This window comes from Hippocampus guttulatus, chromosome 8 (assembly GCF_054856545.1).
Source record: "Hippocampus guttulatus isolate MCC_2025c chromosome 8, RoL_Hgut_1.0, whole genome shotgun sequence".
Lineage (NCBI taxonomy): Eukaryota > Metazoa > Chordata > Actinopteri > Syngnathiformes > Syngnathidae > Hippocampus > Hippocampus guttulatus.
The window spans coordinates 6,982,086-7,000,850 of record NC_141268.1 but is presented as its reverse complement, the minus strand read 5'-3'; the positions used below and the strand labels follow the sequence as shown (position 1 = coordinate 7,000,850).

Sequence of the window (18,765 nt, the reverse complement as noted above, 5' to 3'; positions counted from 1 at the left end):
AAATACAGTCCATCTTTATGCCATTTTTTTCATATAAACCGTGCTGCTGACAAGGCCCATTTTAATTAAATCCAAAAAAATAGTGTAAATAAATCAACCTTTATATTCATAATAAAGGTCAATTTTGTTTGGAAATTCAATTCATGCTGTCAATATATTCCGGAAACTATGAATGATGACTGAACAGGAAAATCTCCTTATTTTCTGTTTATAGCTATTTGTCATTGTCACTATTTTAAAATACCACCCATCGACTCATTATCTGAACCGCGTCACATGGTTCGAGCCTTGCCCTGCTTGATGTCTTTGGGCAGTAGGAGGGTTACACGCTCAGCTGGTTGCCAGCCAATTGCAGGGCACACATAAACACACAAGTTACAACCATTCATAATCACACCGACGGACAATTTAGTGTGATCGGTTAACCTACAATGCATGTTTTGTGAATGTGAGAGGAAACCAAAGTACCCGGAGATAATCACACAGGCACGGGGAGAAACATCCGGATCAAACAGCTATGTCGTAATTTTTGCTCAGGCGGTAAATTCTGCTGCAGTTTCCCTCCACCGCAAAAGGGGGCGACATGTGGAAAGCGACTCCGAACGAGAGAATAAACCATCCCCACCAACGGCGTCCGGTCCTTCCGGCTCCGGTCTACTATCAAGTGGAAAGGTAAAGATACTACCGGTGTCCAAATCGAATATATATCTGCAACATCGGGAGTGTGAATAAAAATCTACAGCGTACATCCAAGTGTTGTACTCCTTTCGTTTGAAGAAATTGTTGTATTTCGAACGTTAACGTTATAAATCATCTGATATTAAGACGAGAAGATGAGGAAGACAACTGGTCTGCGACGTTCACCGATGGCTGCCATTTTCTTGGCTGAACCGAGCCGCCTGGCGTTATATCAGTGTCCCGGGCGTATGGAAAATATGAAAAACAACAGACAGCCTCTGTTATTACGTTGGGGCTATCGCTAATTATTCTGGCTTCCGCGAAGCACGTACACAGGCGCATTGTCCGCGCGACGTAACCGGGTCGGCTTGCGAGTTACTATGCGCTTTTTCCTCTTCTAAATGAGCAGATGCTGATGCCCAAGAAGAATCGCATTGCTATCTATGAGCTCCTCTTCAAGGAGGGAGTAATGGTGGCCAAAAAGGACGTCCACCTGGCCAAGCATCCCGAGCTTGCCGACAAGAACGTGCCCAATCTTCATGTGATGAAAGCGATGCAGGTGAGTGTGGGCAACGACTCTTTGTAGAGACCTTTTTAATTTCTCGACTAGTGCTGACTGTATTGGCCTGAACATGCATGCTTTTTGCCTGTGTAGTCCCTGAAGTCGTGCGGCTACGTCAAGGAGCAATTTGCCTGGCGCCACTTCTACTGGTACCTCACCAACGAGGGCATCCAGTACCTGCGGGACTTCCTTCACCTGCCCTCCGAGATCGTGCCCGCCACGCTGCGTCGACAGACCCGTCCCGAGACTGCCAGGCCTAGACCCAAGGGTGAGGCCAATGAACTGAATCCATCCGTCCATCTTCCGATCCGCTTTATCCTCACAAGGGGGTGGGGGGGGGGTGTTGCTGGAGCCTATCCCAGCTGTCTTCGGGCAGTAGGCAGGGTACACCCTGACTGAACTGGTTGCCATCCAATCGCAGGGCACACATCGATGAACAACCATCCGCGCTCACACTTAAGGACAATTTAGAGTGTTCCATTAACCTGCCATGCATGTTTTTGGAATGTGGGAAGAAACCGGAGTACCCGGAGAAACCCCATGTCGGCACGGGGAGAACATGCAAACTCCACACAGGAAGTCTGGAACTCAAATCGATCCCTGGACCTGTGCACTGTGAGGTCGAGGTGCTACCTAGTTGACTACCGTGCCGCTTGATTTGAATCGAATCCTTACATTTCAGTTGGGTTTAATTAAATAGTCCAGGCTGATTTAAAGCTGCGAGAAGCGCAAAGCATTGGAGTTGATTGTGTGATGTAATGCAAGTATTTGCTTCCCCCGCCCTGAAAAAAATTTGTCCTATAGCAATAGTTCAAATTGCACAAATACTTTTGATCTCTGAAGAGCTTACTTCAAACTCTGCTTGCTAACATTAGCCTCCGAAATAAATGGCAATGAGGTTTGAGTTTGAAAACATGCAGTAAAACAAAGGGGGAAAAAAATCAAAAGTTGAGTAAAAATGTGTTGACCAATGTTATTGAACCCACTTATTGGCATATTGGGGCAGATGTTATTTTTCGGAAGGGGAAGCCACAATTGTGTCCGTTCTTGAATTCAATTTGAGTCATCTTTTATCAAGGGGAACTTGGTTTGACCATTTTGCGACTTATTTAAGAGTCAAACTCAATAAATAAGTGCAAACAAACATTCGGAAAACCTCAGATGAATGCCTACTTGGGTGAGGAGTTGATGCACCCTGTATGTACAGCAACATCTCATCATACTTAAATTTAGCTGACAATGTGAAGTCAACAGAAACACCAAGGAAACACTGACACAGGGCATGTCCAAGTCGTAAACAAAAGATGCAAAAAATAGCCGATACGTTGACAATGCAAACACCCATATGTGAATTTAAAAATGGTTAAAAAAATTAATACTGTGAAACAAGGGCATAAGTAAACTGAGATTGCATTGTAAATTTGATTTGTGGAGCACTTCACAGACGACTCAAATTTGTTGACATTTAAAATGCAGTCATAAGATCACATTTAATTGACCTTTTTGTGGAGACGCTGAACATAGTAAATTGTTGCAGGAGCAGAAGGAGACAGGCCTGCCCGCCTTAACCGTGGAGAGTCTGACAGAGATGCTTATAGGCGATCTGCTGCACCACGTATGTATTGAACTTCTTTCTACAATCACGTAGACAAGTTAATGGTTTTGAAGTACCGTATTTTCACGACCATTCGGCGCACCATATTGTTGCAATATATGCATTCAATTTAGCAGTTTTCTAATGCTAATTGCCGACGAACGGAGAAAGATGGAAACAAACTTTTTTTTCTGCTGAAAGAAAAGAGTCTCACCTTTCTTTTGACAGGTTGCATGCCATAGGACAGAAAATTCTGTGGGCCTTGCAAATCAGTCGAAATTCAGTAAAATGTGAGGGATTGAGGGGGTTGCTCCAGTGAAAAGGGGTGGTATTCAATGAGTTAATGGGTGCTATTTCTGTATTTGACACATAGACAGAACGCACTGTATTATTGGGCGCAGTTTTACAGTGGTAAAACATACGCCAGCTTAAACATACGGCATGCATGCGCGCACGCTAACACGTTAGCTTGAAGCATACGGTAGCATGCCAAGACATACGGATACACGCTAAAAACACGTTTTTAAAAAGGCAAAGGAAGCAAAACTGAGTTTGGTTGTATTTTATTTAGCCATCGTACAATGTACTCACGTTTTTCGATCAATCATCCCCCAGAAATCCATCAAAATCCTCATCTTCTCTATCAGAATTGAACAATTGTGCCAGTACCGGTAATCCATCAAAAACACCGGGTTCCCTCTCGTTGCCAGTCACTCTCATTGCCATGTGGCTCCACAGAAATAATGCCGGCTTTGCCAAAAGCTGGAACAACAGTGCTAGCACACACGTTCGTCCAAGCAGCCACAATCCATTCGCAAATTGTGGCGTAACTCGCCCGGCGCTGCCTCTCACTCTTTGTAAAGTTGTGTTTGCCATCGATCATCCATTGTTCCCATGCCGTTCGCAACTTTACTTTGAACGCCCGGTTGATGCCGATGTCCAGCGGTTGGAGTTCTTTATTCAAGCCTCCGGGAATGACGGCAAGCTCAGAGTTCATTTGCTTGACTTGGTTTTTCACCGCTGCTGTGAGATGGGCATGCATACCAAAAGCATAACCGATGGCTTGAAGTTTGAACTGAGCTTCGTAGGCGTGCCTCTTTGTAGAATTTATTTTCGGGGGTTCTTAGAAACCAAAACCGAAGTTGTTTTGCAATAATGCACATAGCCACACTTTATACAGGTGTTGGTACCTGCTAGGGGCGTCCCTTTCGCGTCCACTTACACGCCCACCCTTCACTCATTGGCGGATTTCTTCGCCGCATGCCTGTCCACACTCACTTCCGCCTTTTCTCTATATAAACAGCATGTCGGCTGGCAGTCAGGTTTTGGAACTCGGCGCATGCAAAAGACGCTCCGCATTATAAGGCGTCCTGTCCATTTTGGAGAAAATTTAAGACTTTTAATGGCGCCTTATAGTTGTGAAAATACGGTAGTCATGCTGAGTAGCAATAAATATGTGGCTCAAGGATTGCCTCGCTTGACGAATTTATAATCTTTTAGCCGGTGCTGACAAGAAAGCAGAGGCTGGTGCTGGAGCTGCCACAGAGTTCCACTTTGTAAGTACTGACAAGACACAATCACATTACTGTTAGCACCTATTAAACCTTTTTTGGTTTTTCTTGTTCTCATTTCAGAGGGGCGGCTTTGGGCGCGGCAGAGGACAGCAGCCTCAGTAAATTTTTACTTTCTGTACAATAAAGAAAATCCAAAACAAGTCATTGCCCTCAGCGTTTTATTTGACTGCAGAACCCTAAGCTGAATATTATATCTAAAGCGGGGATGCACAATGTCATTTTTGTTTGGGGACCATATTAATTCCAATTGACCTCAAGTGGGCCGGACGACTATATTCATGGACTTTAACGTCTATTCCAAAATGTTCTTTGTTTTGGTGCAAACAATAAGTCACAATAATTCACTTCTTGCAAATCGTGTGCAATCTGACATTTCTTAGACTATTTTCAATTATATCCATCCATTATCTCATCCACCTTATCCTCACAAGGGGAGTTTTGCGGGTGTGCTGGAACCTATCCCAGCTGCTTGGGCACGAGGTGGGGTTGCCATCCAATCACATGGACAAACAACCATTCACATGCACACCGAGAGACAACTTAGTGTTCGATTAACCTGCCATCGATGTTTTTGAAGTGTGGGAGGAAACCACATGCAACTTGAAAGGGAAATAAAGGCCCCAAAATTATTTACAATATGTTCTTTTCGCCTTTCTTAGACTAAACACATTCTTATTCATACTGTGTTTGTGGAATATGTATTTAAGCAGCAATTTCCACCTGTTTTTGTCCATCTCAGGGGGCGGCTATTTTGCCACTTTGCTCAGGACTCGGTAACAACCAATCACGGTTCTCCCGTTTTCTGAAGCTGAGCCATGAAATGGGTATTACCTGGGCACTGAGCAAATTTGATATAATTTTTAGTTGACAGCAATTGGTAAAATGGCCACCCCGAGTTGGATAAAAACAGGTGGATTTTACTGCTTAACCCATTCCTCACCCAATATGAATCAGGAGCCATGTTTAGACTAATGGGTCTGCAAATAACATTCTTGTTTTTTAGGATCGATAAATTAAATTTACCTCTCCACATCAATCCAGAAGTATTCTCAACCTCAGCTGACTCATCACACCACACACACTTAAGTGAGCAATACCGAATTGTTACTCCCTCTTGCAACTGTGAAGCGCAAGATATATGTTGTGGCAGTGTATGAACAAAAACACAAAAGGAGGCTGAAAGTGAAATACTGGTGTTTTATTGTTGGCACATTTATATTACAATCTTCAGTCTTCTTGCACTGGTTTTATTCTACAGTCCCAAACGAAAGGGGGGGGGGGGGGGGGTGACAGAACTCCAGTGACACGTTAAACACAAAAGTACGGGGATATAACTTGTAGGCTGACGGCTGTTGGCTGAAAAGAAGGAAGTACTTTAACGTCGGGAACCACATTTCTTATCAGCTCTCAGTATGTTTTGGATCAGCAGGAAAACGGGTACAATCATCTACTGTAATATTGAAGCCATTTGGCCACAAGATGGAGCCAATTACTACACAACTGCAGTATCACCTTTGGTAAATCTGACACCTTAAATAAAGTAGTACTGTAATACATTTCAGATGAAATCATCCTTTGATAGAAAGACCATTTGGTGCCACTTCAAAACCACCTGTTCATTTTGACTAAAGGAGTAACTTTCATTGAAAAGCTGACGAACCTTTGTTGATCAAGTGTTATGCTAGCAATGTAGAAAATATTAGCATGTCAACAACAGGACTGTTTTAAGAACAACGTATGCATCAGCGGGTATGAATGTTCAAGTAGCCTTGTGACACCAGTCAGCATCAAACCTCAAAAGACTTAAACTCATTCTTCCCAGCAGGGTGTGCCTAAGGTCATTGCCCTCAGCGACTTAATTGCACATTCGGATGAAACACTGAGGACAGGCTGGAGAGGGGCGTCGTAAACTTAAGACTTTGACCACCACACCTTTCAGATTAGGCGGTAATAAATGAGACTCCTCTCACCACTATTCCCGATGGAGATGGAGGAAGTCTAGTAAATTCAGTCATTCTAGTCACAGAGGCCTGACAGAAGCCAGCTGTGCCAGTTGGTTTTCAGATTGTTCGTATGGTTTCACATGAAGGGTTCCCGTCAACGGCCTTTGAAACATCTTTCACACCCTGGTCCCAGTTTTCTGCGGTCCACTTTCACACAGATACCATTCTGCTTTCTGACACGACTTTAGAAACTGGGAAATTGGCACGCCGTCTTCAGCGCCCGGTTCCGCATTGGCTCTTTTCGCAAAGAAAATTGACATTTTTCTGCTGACACACCCCACAGAATACCTCAGATTTTATCCGAGACTTGGTGGGTTGCCACTTGTATCAATTTTTCCTCATGGGATGCCCACACAGCAGTGATGCACATTTCTACTATGCCTGGTTTCACAGCTGCCATCCCTCTTCTAATGTTACAGTCAGACGGAACACGAGTTGAGCGTTTCTCACGGCATGTTTACATATCCAGTAAAGTAGAATGGTCAGAATTAATTGATCATAAATTAATCTGAAAAGTGCTTTGATAATCGATTGATCTCTCAGAGGCATTGTTTGCTTTCTAATTGTGGGCTGTGTTGTGGACGAGTTGTTTGTTTGTGTGTGGCGGACTTCCAGTTGACTTCCTGTTTTGGAGAGAGTGAAAAGTAAAGTTGTATATTAATTTGCGACACGCCTCGTGTTCTTCTTATCGTCGGCACCACCATTACAGTATTTTTTCATTACCTAAAACAGCAATTATTGATTGAAATTTAATGTGTCTTTACTTATGAACAATCCAGCTTTGAACAGTCTCTCGGAACCCATTGTGGTCGCATTTTGGGGATCTTCTACGAAAATAATCATTATTAGCTGTCACAATGGGATTAATGTATAAGTGACATATAGTTGAACCTGAAGCGCTCAAGTGTTGGACTATGCATCTATCAGTACCCAAGAAGTAAGTTTTACACACAAGTGCAAATTTGTGGTTGGGCAACTTCGATGACGTGCTTGATACGATTTGAATGTGTGTGTGTGTGGGGGGGGGGGGGCATGCTTATTCGCCCATCCACTGGCGTTTGAAAATTTGAAACCACGTTGTGACCAGCAAATCAGCATTGAGGATGTACTTAATATGAGACACCAACACATGCAAAAATGTAGGACAATATCATTGCTGTGTTTGTGCACATTAAAACACAACCAGGAAGTTGGCTCATCTGGTGATGATATTGACTTGGTTGCAGCTGTTGAATTGTGAACCCGGATAGCATTTAGCATGAACCAAAGTTTTAGCAAAGCACCAGCCACACTTTTCTAACACACAAGCGACACGTGGGGCCAAGTGATATTCCACATTCGGTCTGCGCCCAGCATAATATAATCTCAGGTTCCTGAAAATACACAAGCGGACTTCAGCACCACATTCCACATCGGCAACGATGACACATAACAGCCACAGGCAGGTCCTCTTTCTCACAGCTGCAATTTTGCAACTCATCCAACAGCAACATGTTTTCCGCTATCTCACCCCCACCGCAAAGCTGAAAATCAGCAGGATGACTTCGATACCTCAGTCTGTGACAGCAACTTTCTCACACAATAGCGATACATCTTGCTGCCATCTTCCATTTACTACCCTGGAAGCCGAAAAAACAGTGGGCCGACTTCCCTGTCAGCACCTTTCACGCAGCCTTTCCGCTCTCCGCTTCACCACAGCCACCACGATGCATCTGAACCTAGCCCAGAAACTGAACAATGATTGCACTTTAGTGCATATCAGCACCTTTTGTACTCTTTCTGCCCTCCCCTTAAACAGCACCATCGTCATGCGCATGATACTGCCTCAGAGGCTGAAAAATGTGCGGGTCAACTTCTGCATCGTGACTGGCTGGTGATCATAAAGGTTGCAGGCTGAAAGGATGATAAAAATGCTAAGAACTGGTTCAACAGCTCGTCCAGTCAATCAAAACCAAACAATGATTTCGTGGATTAAAAAAAAAAAGACCACCAAAACCCAGGGTGGAGACCCAGTGATGGAAACACTCATGGGAAAAGACAGTGGTGGACTTTGGGGTTGCAATATCCCTCCATTTTCTACCGCTTAGCCTGTTCAGAGTCACTGGTCACAATGAAGGATATGGCGCGTAATCTATCTTCAATCTCAGCCTCATCGTTCATTCAATGTCACGCGGACGACTAACTGGCACTTCATGTCTTCCCATTCTCGGTTGAAACGACACCTCGGTATGCTCGCCGTTAATCTATACAGAAATAAACAATTTACAATAAAAAAAAAAAAAAAACTTCTTACGTGCTTTATCTACAACAGCGCCTCCAGTTTCACAGTTTGGAGCCGGCGGCTTTCGTGGCGCGGCTAAAGAGACTCTTGCCAGACGTTTAGAGAGAAGGAAACGGGAATAAACTAGTATCCAAAAATCATTTGACATGTGAAAAACAAAGTTTCACACTGTACAAGGCTTGTTTGCGCTGCAGCCTGCCAATCACGGCACCGCTGCTTCTCTTACTGTCAATGTCAAATTGGGTAGGATGCAGATTAAATACATAAATCCCTCCCAATTTTCCCACAATGCCCCCGGTAGGCAGAAATCTATAGCACACCAAATGTCACGGACACCGACTAGATCCTTCGCTACTATCTGTATACACTGTGTGTCCAGTGTAAAAGAACAAACAAGCAAGATCATACAGGGCACGTTGTTATTTTACAAAAAAATGCCGGGAGCAGTACTGATTTCCGCCTCCCGGGTTGGCATCTGTGTCAATACAACAGGAGGAAAGTTCACCCCCAAAGAAAAAAAAAAAGAAGGAAACGTGCCCACTAAAGTCACCTGTAATGTAAACAATTGAAACAAACTGAGCATGAGGAGGGAAAACAGGATATGTGCTGCATGGTTTTTGAAATGTTTGTACTTTGACCCTCGGCGTGCGGCAGAAGACATTTCAGTCGATCACAGGAGAAAACATGTTTAAAAAAAAAAACAACAACAAAAACAAAAAAACACAAAACAAAAAACAAACACTCGAGGTGAAGCCATGTTGACATTCTTTCCACTCTCTTTTTGAAGTGAATGTGCACCTTGTCCCCGAGAGGATATAACTAGGATCTGACAAGCATAATAAAAAAAAAAAGAAAAGGGGGGGGGGGGGGGTAACAAAACAAACAAAAAAAGAACTGAATGACATCCAAAGAAACAAGAGACCAGGGGGCACAGAAAAAATGAGAAAAACAGAAGGGACGTCTTTTAAAAAGGACCACCAAAAGTCTTTTCAGTTTTAAGTACGAGATAGATACACACTTTTACATGACAACAGTAAAAAGTAGTTATTTTTCATTCAGTTGAAACCTAAGGGCGCATAGCGGGGAGGGGGAGCTTTTTTTTGTTTGTTTTCATGCAACGATGTTCAGTAAATAAGAAAAACAAAAGGTCAAAAGTGTTTCCGCCAACACTCGTCATCCAGTCTGTGCCACCACGGCGGCGCCGAGGAGTTGGCAAGGCAAAGCAGACAGAGTAGAAGAAGAAGAAGAAGACGAAGAAGAAACGTAAGAGCGCAAGTGGTGGCCAAAGCTCCTGACGTGGAGAGTGTAGGGGGCGCTGTGGTTGGTGTTTGGGGTGGTGTTCAGTTTGGGTTTTTAGTTATCTGATATCCGAGACGGAGCTCTGGTTGATGCTGTAGGTGGAGGAGCGTTCCCCACCTATCGTGGCCGCCAAGGGGGTCCCATTGCTGGTCAGGCAGCTCTCCTGGAGAGCCTCAAAGTAGGTGGCCTGCACTGGCTTGTGACTCCGCAACAACTGTATGGCATCGTCTATTTTAAACCATTCCCTTTTCCTCCCTGTTGGCGACACAGACACAGCGGTGGAAGATGCGGGTCAAGACAAAGGCGGGGGACCAACGACGTAGCGTAAGGCAGTCTGCACACATACCGATAATCAGACTAAATGGGAGCATTTTAGCTCCCTTGCGATCCAAGTCTGCAAAGACTCTGTGATTGGAAATTTCTTTTAAAAATGATCTTGAATTATGATCCTGTGGCATGCTAAAAGTGATCCCCCCCCATATTATTGTCAATGTTTAATGTGTTCTGTTGTAGTATTGTTTTATGTTCAATCTTCTGTCACACCCTTTGTTAGCACGATATAAATGAAGATGCATTGTATTGTAATATGCTCGGACAAAAAGTCAAGGCCTACAATCGTAAATGTTCAAACTGTTCAGTAATTTAGATCACAAATTGCACATGTGGTCAACAGCGAGTGTAATAAAGTTGATTTTGACTTTTTCTCCCCTATAAATGTTTTTTACAGTTTAGGAGAGAGCAGCCGACAGGCCTGATGTAAAAATAGCTCATCAGGTATGTGATTTCCTAGGAATGTTGTAGAAGCGATCCTTTTAAAATTTTAACATCTGCAAAGACTTATTGATGTAGGGTGTTGCACATTGATTTTTATCTGTTTCCCATCTTGGTAACTCATTTTTGATCATTATTATAAAAAAAAAAAGGTTCATGTGATCAGTGTCTAAATGGAGATGAATATCGTGAATTAATTTGAGTACATTGTGTCGCTGAAACTAGTAGCCCTTTTTGTTAACCAGCATTAATTATCTTTCTGTATGTGCCCCTCAGTTTGTCCTTGCGGTCTTTCTGACATAAAAAAATAATTATAATTGATGATGTCCTTAGCCCATTTAAAATGATAAATAGTTCTGATGGGTGAAAGCAAGAGTTTCTAGAGTGCCATGTCACCGCCTGCGAGCTACAATGATGCCAACAAGTATACACCAATGCATTTTACCAATGTTGACCGAGTCCTCCCAGTCCTCCAGAACCTCCGTCACGATCAGAACATAGACGAAAGTTCTGTGTTTCCTCTCTTGGTTCTGTGTGTCGGTTTGGAGAGGAGAGGAAACAATCCGATTACACAACAACACAATACTAATGAGCCAAACATCAATGAAGAATAAACAGCGGCTCACCTCGAACACGCCAACTAAGCGACCCAACGTCCCCTTCACGCCCGCCTGCCGAATAAAAACAAGTAAGACCTCTCAGGTTTTATTAGAGCAAAACTGATGATTCTGACAGCGGCATTCAGACATTTCGACTCCAATAACCTGATACGGGCTACACGGTGGATCACATGTGTATGGTCAGACAGATATTAGTATTTAATAATTCATACATCACCAGAAATAGGTACCACGATCTCCTAGAGCAGTGTCTTGTGCAAATAACAAATAGAAATTGTCCAAGCAACAATTGGTGGAGCACAGCGGAAAAAGCTCACTTTTTTTTTTAAAACTCTGCGAAGACAGTGGAACCTTCAGCGAAATGGAACAAAACTATATATGCCGTCTCATTTATTGTCCAACTGTTAAAACCTGACTACAAACAAACAAACCACCCAGTAAAACTACTACAGTTTCACATGGCCTCTTCTTTCTTAAAACTCGAAACGATTAGAGAGGTAGTTGGCAACTCTGACAGGAGGTGAACAGCGCGTGAGTATTTTTGCTGCTTCTTCATCTTCCAGTAACAGTCCATAAATATCTGTTGACAGTGTTGCACCCTTAGGGTGTCAAGAAAGATCATGTGTTGGGGGGGAGAGAATAAAATTAGGCATCCAACTTGGTCACAAGAATAAAGATTGCTTGGCTTCATCTCGTAATGATGAGTGGCACAGAGGCGACATTTAAAATAATGAAATGGCATCCTGTGTCTGCTTTGGTGGGGCCAGGAAGCGTGGCGGCTAGAGGTGGGCGTTATGGGTTGAAAAAAAAAATCTGTACGGTATTCCAAACAATTTGCTAACGATAACCTCATGACATTTTACAAAAAATATTGTAAATCTGCACTTACTTCACAGAACAGTTGGACAGATAATGATTCTAAATAACCAGGTATTATATTTTAAATTGCTTCATACATTCGGAAAACAGAAACATGATATTCTACAGCAATCATTTCCAGGGTAGGCACATGGTCTTGCATCTTGCCAATAAATTAATCGCCAAGCAGGGGCACTACTCCATATTTGAAACAATGTTGCGCTTCGCTCGACTGGTCCCACAGAGTCAAGTGATTGAATCCTTTCCGCCGATTCACCGAATGAGGACTTTCATCGTTTCCTCCCACTTTGCAGTCTTATCATTGGACCCGTTCGTGTTTTCTTTTGAGACAGTATTAATTCTCGATAATGTGAAATTACACACTGTCGAAGGAATGCTGACGATAATATCTCCCAACCCTAACTAACAATCAGCTCCGTCAAGTAACCTAAACCTGCTCCATTTTGGCTCGTATTGGAATCTGGCTGTGTTGAACGAGTCCTGGTGCCCAGAAACCGCAAAGATTATTTTGTCCCACATTATTTGTCCTATTTTTACCTGGCATATATGTGCCATGGAGGTGACGAAGTAGCATATTCGATGATTTTGCGTGTTCATCAACAACAGAGCTATTTCCGCGTTAGTTCAAAAAACACACTCAACTGTTGGTTGCATCTGTGATTGGCTGAATTTTCATGGTTGGAAATTCATGTTACTTATGAGTGATGAGAGCTATTTTGAATTAAAGAGATGTTAAAATGAAATGAATAACACGCATACTGGAGCCAGTTCTTATTTTGAAGTAAATGAAATGTTTTGGCGAATTTTTACCAGTCCAAAAAACATAGACGCATGCTATTACTTTGTGATTGTATGGTCAAGGGTGCAGAGGTGGAACTTCCGCCTCCCCAGCGCAAAGATTTTCTGCTCACGTTGACACGTGACAAGATAGATAAGCTTTCGGGCTCATATATATAGTATGGCAGCACAGAACGACCCAGCAGTAAACGAGGTTGTTTTTACCGTCTTATTGAGTGCGCATGGTTGTTCCGTCTCTGTGTGCCCTGCGATTGGCTGGCAACCAGTTCAGGGTGTCCCCCGCCTACTGCCCGAAGACGGCTGGGATAGGGTCCAGCACCCCCGCGACCCGAGTGAGGGTTAAGCGGTTCGGAAAATGAATGGATGGATGGATGGATTCCGCGAATCCGATAAATGGCTTCATCGACAGATTGCACAAATTATGAAATGACAGTCGATCAGCGATTTTGCATAAAATGCAAAATATCGACCGGTCTCAATCTAGTCGATGAGACTGACGAAGGGTCAAAAAATATGATATTTGAAAATGATCGTCGAGGCAAGAGGGGCATTTGTATAAAAGCTAACAAATACAAGGTTTTAGAAGGTGGGTGGAAATGTGCTGGCACACTGGCAGCATCCTGGAACTACACAGAGCCACCACAGACACACACAAGGAGGAGCCAGGATGAGAGATGATATCAGCATCCATCATTGTGCTGGACCTTGCACAGAGAATGGCCTTTTGATGGTGCCAAACGACGGACAGCCGGCCGAGAGGATTCAGTGTCTTCGCTCCGAGCAAAATGCCAACAGTGTGACGAGCGTGTACCCTCCAGAAATACACCATTTAAGTGACAGATGAAAGGGGTCCTAAAAGCGGAATATCGATTTCAAGGAGGGGGGGGGGGGGGGCTCTCAACTGGTTACTAACTGCTGCCCTTCTCCGAACACGATGATGGACAAAAGAGCCAATACAGCAGACCCTTCAAACACCCCCAAAGTCATGCAGTTAAGTCTGCATCGAAACTGTGTTTAGCTTGTTCTTTTGGTTTCTTTTACCCCAACACAGCCTCAACCAAAGGCAAACGAAGCCGTGGGAAGAGAAGAATAAAGCACATACAGGGCACAAAAAGTAGGAAGGGTCCAGTGTGTTACGGAGATACATAGCAAGGATGTAGCAACTAAAACCTCGATATGGGGTAAATTTAATGTTTGCGGCAAGCAATGATATGTGTCTGCGATTCCATTTTTTTTTACACTTAGAGTGCATGTGTGGCTAACTTCTTTGGAAGCTTCCATTTTCAGCTGCAGCAATTGAATATTGGTAGAATTGAGTGTCTTACCAATTATCCTAGTAATTGAATAGATTGTGATAAGATAAAATGTGATTTTGCAATATAAATACAATAACTAGCATGTGTCAGGTGCAGGCATTAGCGGTCACCATCCTCATGTTCTACTGTCGTATCTGTGACTTTGACTCTGTGTGACTTTAAAATGCAGGGCTTGGCCTGGTGAGTAATGTGGGTGTTGATGAATGAGAGTGGAGAGTTGGCTGGCTATTAACTGGCTAACGCGTTAGCCAGTTTGCGTGTTGATTGACTTTGTATAAGTTGTGACCATTGGAAGCTTGTGAATTCATTATTTTGCGTGTTTGCATTCATGCCGTTTGTTCAATGAGGCGATTGAAACTGCACCAGCGGCTACGTCTATCCTGACCACTTGCATGACCTTATAGCTAGCAATGGTAGCCAATTCTGAGTTAGCAACGACTGACTCCTTGTGGTGGCCACATAGACATGCTTTTGTGGTAAACATTACACTTGATCTTCTTTTCTCATTCTGTCTTTAATGAATATTCCCTCCTGGCTCACTGCCATTGTGCCAAATTAGTGCTACATGGAGTGATGTGTGTGACTGCATTAACATCAGTCCATGTGGAAAAATGATCCCTACGACGCATTGAGACACAGACTTTCCCTCAACCAATCAAATATTTGAATTATTTGACTTGATTTTTTTTGTTGCAGCCCTACTTCCATCCATCCATTTTTCATGGCGCATATCCTCATCGGGGTGTTTTATATCACTGGCTCAGTTAAAACGTAAATGGTAAATCGTGCCAGTGTTATTTAATGACAATTTTCAAACCCGAACAAGCTTCAGGGCAACAGATTGTGTTAACTCAGTGGTTACCTGACATTTAATCCTTCGAGAAAATCAAGGATGACTCACTAAAAATACAGCTGTCTCAAAAATTAAAGCTCACCACTTGTTCTACTTCTTCCTTTCATAACTTTGCTGCTGTGAATTGGGAATTTCTCCATTGCGAGATAATAAAGGTTTTCTTATCTTATCTTATCTTTATAACCATTGTAAAAGGTGGCTTGAGCTGAATCCCGCTGACCTTGTTTGACACCCAAACATGGCTGTGTAACATGATGACCACGATGGCACTGGCAACATGTTGCTAGGCTCTGCCTGAGCAAGCAAACACAGCAGTTGAAGCAGGGTTTATCTGTCGGTATTTGGCCGGGCGTAAAAGGCATTGACAGATCAACCTCCCAAGTCAAACGCTGTAAAGCTTTGTCCACCTTTTTTGTTTATGTGAAGCTGACTCATTTCAGTGTCTGGTGGTATTTGGGAATGCCCCTAATTCCTGTGGGCTTGATAGGACCCTCAGATAAAGAAAGTATTGACAAGCTTTTGGTGAACAAAGATTTACTGGGATCTTGGTATTACATAGTGAAGATGTAGACTGCCATGTTAGCCTCTCACGCTTAGCCACCAAGATATGCTGGCACAATGGAGCTTTTATGACAGCGACAGTGTGGAGTCTGGAATACATCAGTCCAAATATAGTTGATCTCAATAAGGAATTTAGTTTGGAAAATCGAGTAAATTGATGACTGACTGGTGTACAGATTCCATGAGCAGTTTCACTCCCCTTGCTCCTTCCAAAAATGTTGTCCAACTATTCTGAGAAAAAAAAAATCCTCAAAAAGTATGGCTTATCCCCTCCCCCTAAAATTCCATCTACTATTATTCTCTCAACAATCTAGATTTTTGTAAAAAACAAACAAAAACAAAAAAAACTACTACTCCAATAAAACTCGACTATAGTCGTATAATACAATTTGTTTTCCTATTAAATATACACTACTTCTTGAGTGTTATTTTGTTTGAAGATTATGAATATTAAGAAAATAAATTATTCTGTTAAAGAATGAGGAAGGTCTGGGTTGAATTAGCCCAAATACAATTTATTTCAACGGGAAATTTGGTTTTGAAAATCAATCAAATTAGGGTGACTGACGAGACGTTCACCTCTATACTGTTTACCTTTCCACTCTTCAGTTTAGAGGAAATAGGTGGGCGGGCTGACATTTTCTTAAAAATGAAAGAAAACAACAACAAATTCCTGGAACACAACATTTTGTTTTGGGGGACAATAGATTTCCATCTCACCCTCAAATACTGAATTTATTTTTAATGGATTTTTTAAAACATGATCCTTTTGGTCAAATTAAAAGAAAAAAAACTTGGAAAAAAAGAAAACTATAATAAATTCAACAAACAAGAGCCCAGCTATCTTTGTGGATTACTCTTAACAGGATGACGGCACATTGCTAGTTTTTTTCCTTTATTATTTCATATTCCTAAATTATTCATAGTGACAGTATGTTAAAAATGACTTGGGTAGTGAGGCTATCATGCAAGTGAAATAAGACTTTAATTACACTCATAAAATTACCCCTGCCAAAAATACCCAACTTTTTCCGCAAGATTTTTTAAGTTTTTGTCCAAATATTTTTAATGCTACCAATATTGTAAAATAAAGTAAGCTAATACGAAAATCTAGTTTTGAATGTCAACCAAATTGAAGGGTGACCAGTGTTAAGTTCACCTGTGCACTTTTTCCAGTCTGATGTACAGACAAAAAAAATTTACAATGTCCAAAGTGAAAACCCACCTCCTCGCACACCTCCCGAGTGGCAGCGATGCTGGGCTCCTCTTCAGGTTCCATGCCCCCTCCAGGAACGATCCACTTATCGGGATGTCTACTGCTGCTCACCAGCAGCACCTGTAAAAGCATCGCAAACAGAAAACGGCGGGCTTGATAAATTCCTGGAAGATTGGAGGAATGGATGCAGCATGCTCACATTATGCCCAGGTTTGATGTCCAGGCATTTTGGGGGAGCGGAAAATAATGTGCTGCAACTCATCAGTGTAAAGCCAAATTGTTACACATCACTCGTGTAGACAGTTTTTGGTGGCATCACTGAAAGTGAAGCTTGTCCAAGGACCGAAAACTCTGTTTTAAGTTCCTAGCTATGCTATGCTTGGTCTCAATGTTTTTAACTTAAGTACTTTAGTTAAATCAGAACGTCAAGCGTTTTCCCCCCACCAAAAGTATCAGTAGTTCTATCCAAGTACCGAGTTTGAGTTCGTTTGCCACCTCAGTTGTCGAGTGGACGACATCAGCTTCCCGACTCGCCTCCGACCTCTGCTCCCTCTCGGCTTTTGTATGCAGGTAGCGACCCGTAATTCATACAGCAGTAAATTAGGTGACCAAACATCAAATAAAACCAAAAACAAATAAACGCGTTAGGACATGTCACAAGAACGATGATACACAGTCTTGCAGAGCGGCCAACGACAAATAAACCAATGTGCAAACCAAACCCCGCATCAATACCATCTGCGCTGTCTATCGGCTAAGTTAGCATGAGTAATACTTAGGGACCAGTCGCGTTCGCAGCACTAGCAGTTAACCTTCGTTTAATAGACAGTGCACGACGATTTATTCAACTATTATCAATGTTAATTCACTTTCGACGACCGCTTGAATGACAGCGAGTCGCAGCTGAAAACAACCCGGGCTGCCGGTTTCAGTTGCTGGGCGTGAGCCGGCCGGCGGAAGCATATTAGCATCAGCTAGCAGCTAACCCTGGCTAATTACTGTGGTATAAAAATCTGATATTGAAGAGGATTACATAACAAACGGGAACATTATGAATATTTTCAATAACAATGGCATACAAAAACAAATAGACGAAATAATCTACAAGTAAGTGGAGAGTACCACTTGTTTAATTACCACAGCTCTGTTGAGGAATATATTCATTTCCAGTTAGTGCTGAGGCTAATGCTGCTAATGCTAAGGTTAGCGCGGCCCGACATATGAGCCACATCCCGGACTCACCTCCTCCTCCGATTCGCTCCTGAAGCACAGGCAGGCGGCGCGCTTTTTGTAGCCGTCCCCGTCGTACGTCCGGGTCTGGTTAGACTTGAGCTTCATCATCGTGAAGGAGCTGCACAGGCGTTCGAAAAGCACGGCTAAATCGACCTGGTTCGAAGGCGACGCTAGTCGACGCAAAGTCCTCCCCCGGAGGAACCTCGGCGTATTCACTTTAATATAAATAACTTCTTCTCCGCTTCATTTTTACATATCTCGGCGCATCTACGGCACGGTCGCCATTACAAGGAGCCACTACGCCCACGACGTAATTTAACCTTTAATAGCTCCGCGAGCGTACGGAAGTCGCGTGGGTGGCGTTCGGGAATAGGGGCGGCGGCTAGCGGGGGGAAACGCACACCGCGTGTCGACCAGAGTGAGCCGGTGGAGGAAACGGACACTTTTAGTTCCAACTCCCTTGCAATGGTCATTTCTTTGCTCCTGGTTTTAACCTAAGACTTATTGTGAACAAAATAAAGACCATA

General features: G+C 43.0%; 2 protein-coding genes across 3 annotated transcripts; one reads left to right on the top strand and one right to left on the bottom strand.

Annotated features, from left to right (window-relative positions):
- The first annotated feature begins 507 nt into the window (after positions 1 to 507).
- On the top strand, positions 508 to 4,548 carry rps10 (ribosomal protein S10). Its single transcript, XM_086117492.1, has 6 exons — positions 508 to 672; positions 1,088 to 1,237; positions 1,334 to 1,508; positions 2,778 to 2,855; positions 4,335 to 4,390; positions 4,469 to 4,548. The coding sequence occupies exons 2-6, from the start codon at positions 1,088 to 1,090 to the stop codon at positions 4,508 to 4,510; spliced, it is 501 nt and encodes a 166-aa protein (XP_085973618.1). The 5' UTR covers positions 508 to 672; the 3' UTR covers positions 4,511 to 4,548.
- Positions 4,549 to 5,591: 1,043 nt separating this feature from the next.
- On the bottom strand, positions 5,592 to 18,530 carry nudt3b (nudix (nucleoside diphosphate linked moiety X)-type motif 3b). 2 transcript variants are annotated; one of them, XM_086117493.1, is made up of 5 exons: positions 18,248 to 18,530; positions 17,015 to 17,125; positions 11,389 to 11,433; positions 11,208 to 11,292; positions 5,592 to 10,246 (listed from the first exon to the last, which is right to left on the bottom strand). In XM_086117493.1, exons 1-5 carry the CDS (start codon positions 18,344 to 18,346, stop codon positions 10,050 to 10,052), a joined length of 537 nt encoding a protein of 178 aa, XP_085973619.1. In that variant the 5' UTR covers positions 18,347 to 18,530; the 3' UTR covers positions 5,592 to 10,049. The 2 variants fall into 2 exon arrangements, with proteins under 2 accessions (XP_085973619.1, XP_085973620.1); XM_086117494.1 differs by lacking the exon at positions 18,248 to 18,530 and adding an exon at positions 17,479 to 17,906.
- Between the last annotated feature and the right edge of the window lie 235 nt (positions 18,531 to 18,765).

Excerpts from the sequence above, each read along its gene's own strand:
- nudt3b (XM_086117493.1), bottom strand. The coding sequence starts at position 18,346 with ATGATGAAGCTCAAGTCTAACCAGACCCGGACGTACGACGGGGACGGC. Across the intron at positions 11,293-11,388 it reads GCTTAGTTGGCGTGTTCGAG|AACCAAGAGAGGAAACACAG; the intron begins GTGAGCCGCTGT and ends ACCGACACACAG. Across the intron at positions 10,247-11,207 it reads GGAGGACTCGGTCAACATTG|GGAGGAAAAGGGAATGGTTT; the intron begins GTAAAATGCATT and ends TGTCGCCAACAG.
- rps10 (XM_086117492.1), top strand. The coding sequence starts at position 1,088 with ATGCTGATGCCCAAGAAGAATCGCATTGCTATCTATGAGCTCCTCTTC. Across the intron at positions 1,509-2,777 it reads TGCCAGGCCTAGACCCAAGG|GAGCAGAAGGAGACAGGCCT; the intron begins GTGAGGCCAATG and ends AAATTGTTGCAG. Across the intron at positions 4,391-4,468 it reads CTGCCACAGAGTTCCACTTT|AGGGGCGGCTTTGGGCGCGG; the intron begins GTAAGTACTGAC and ends TTCTCATTTCAG.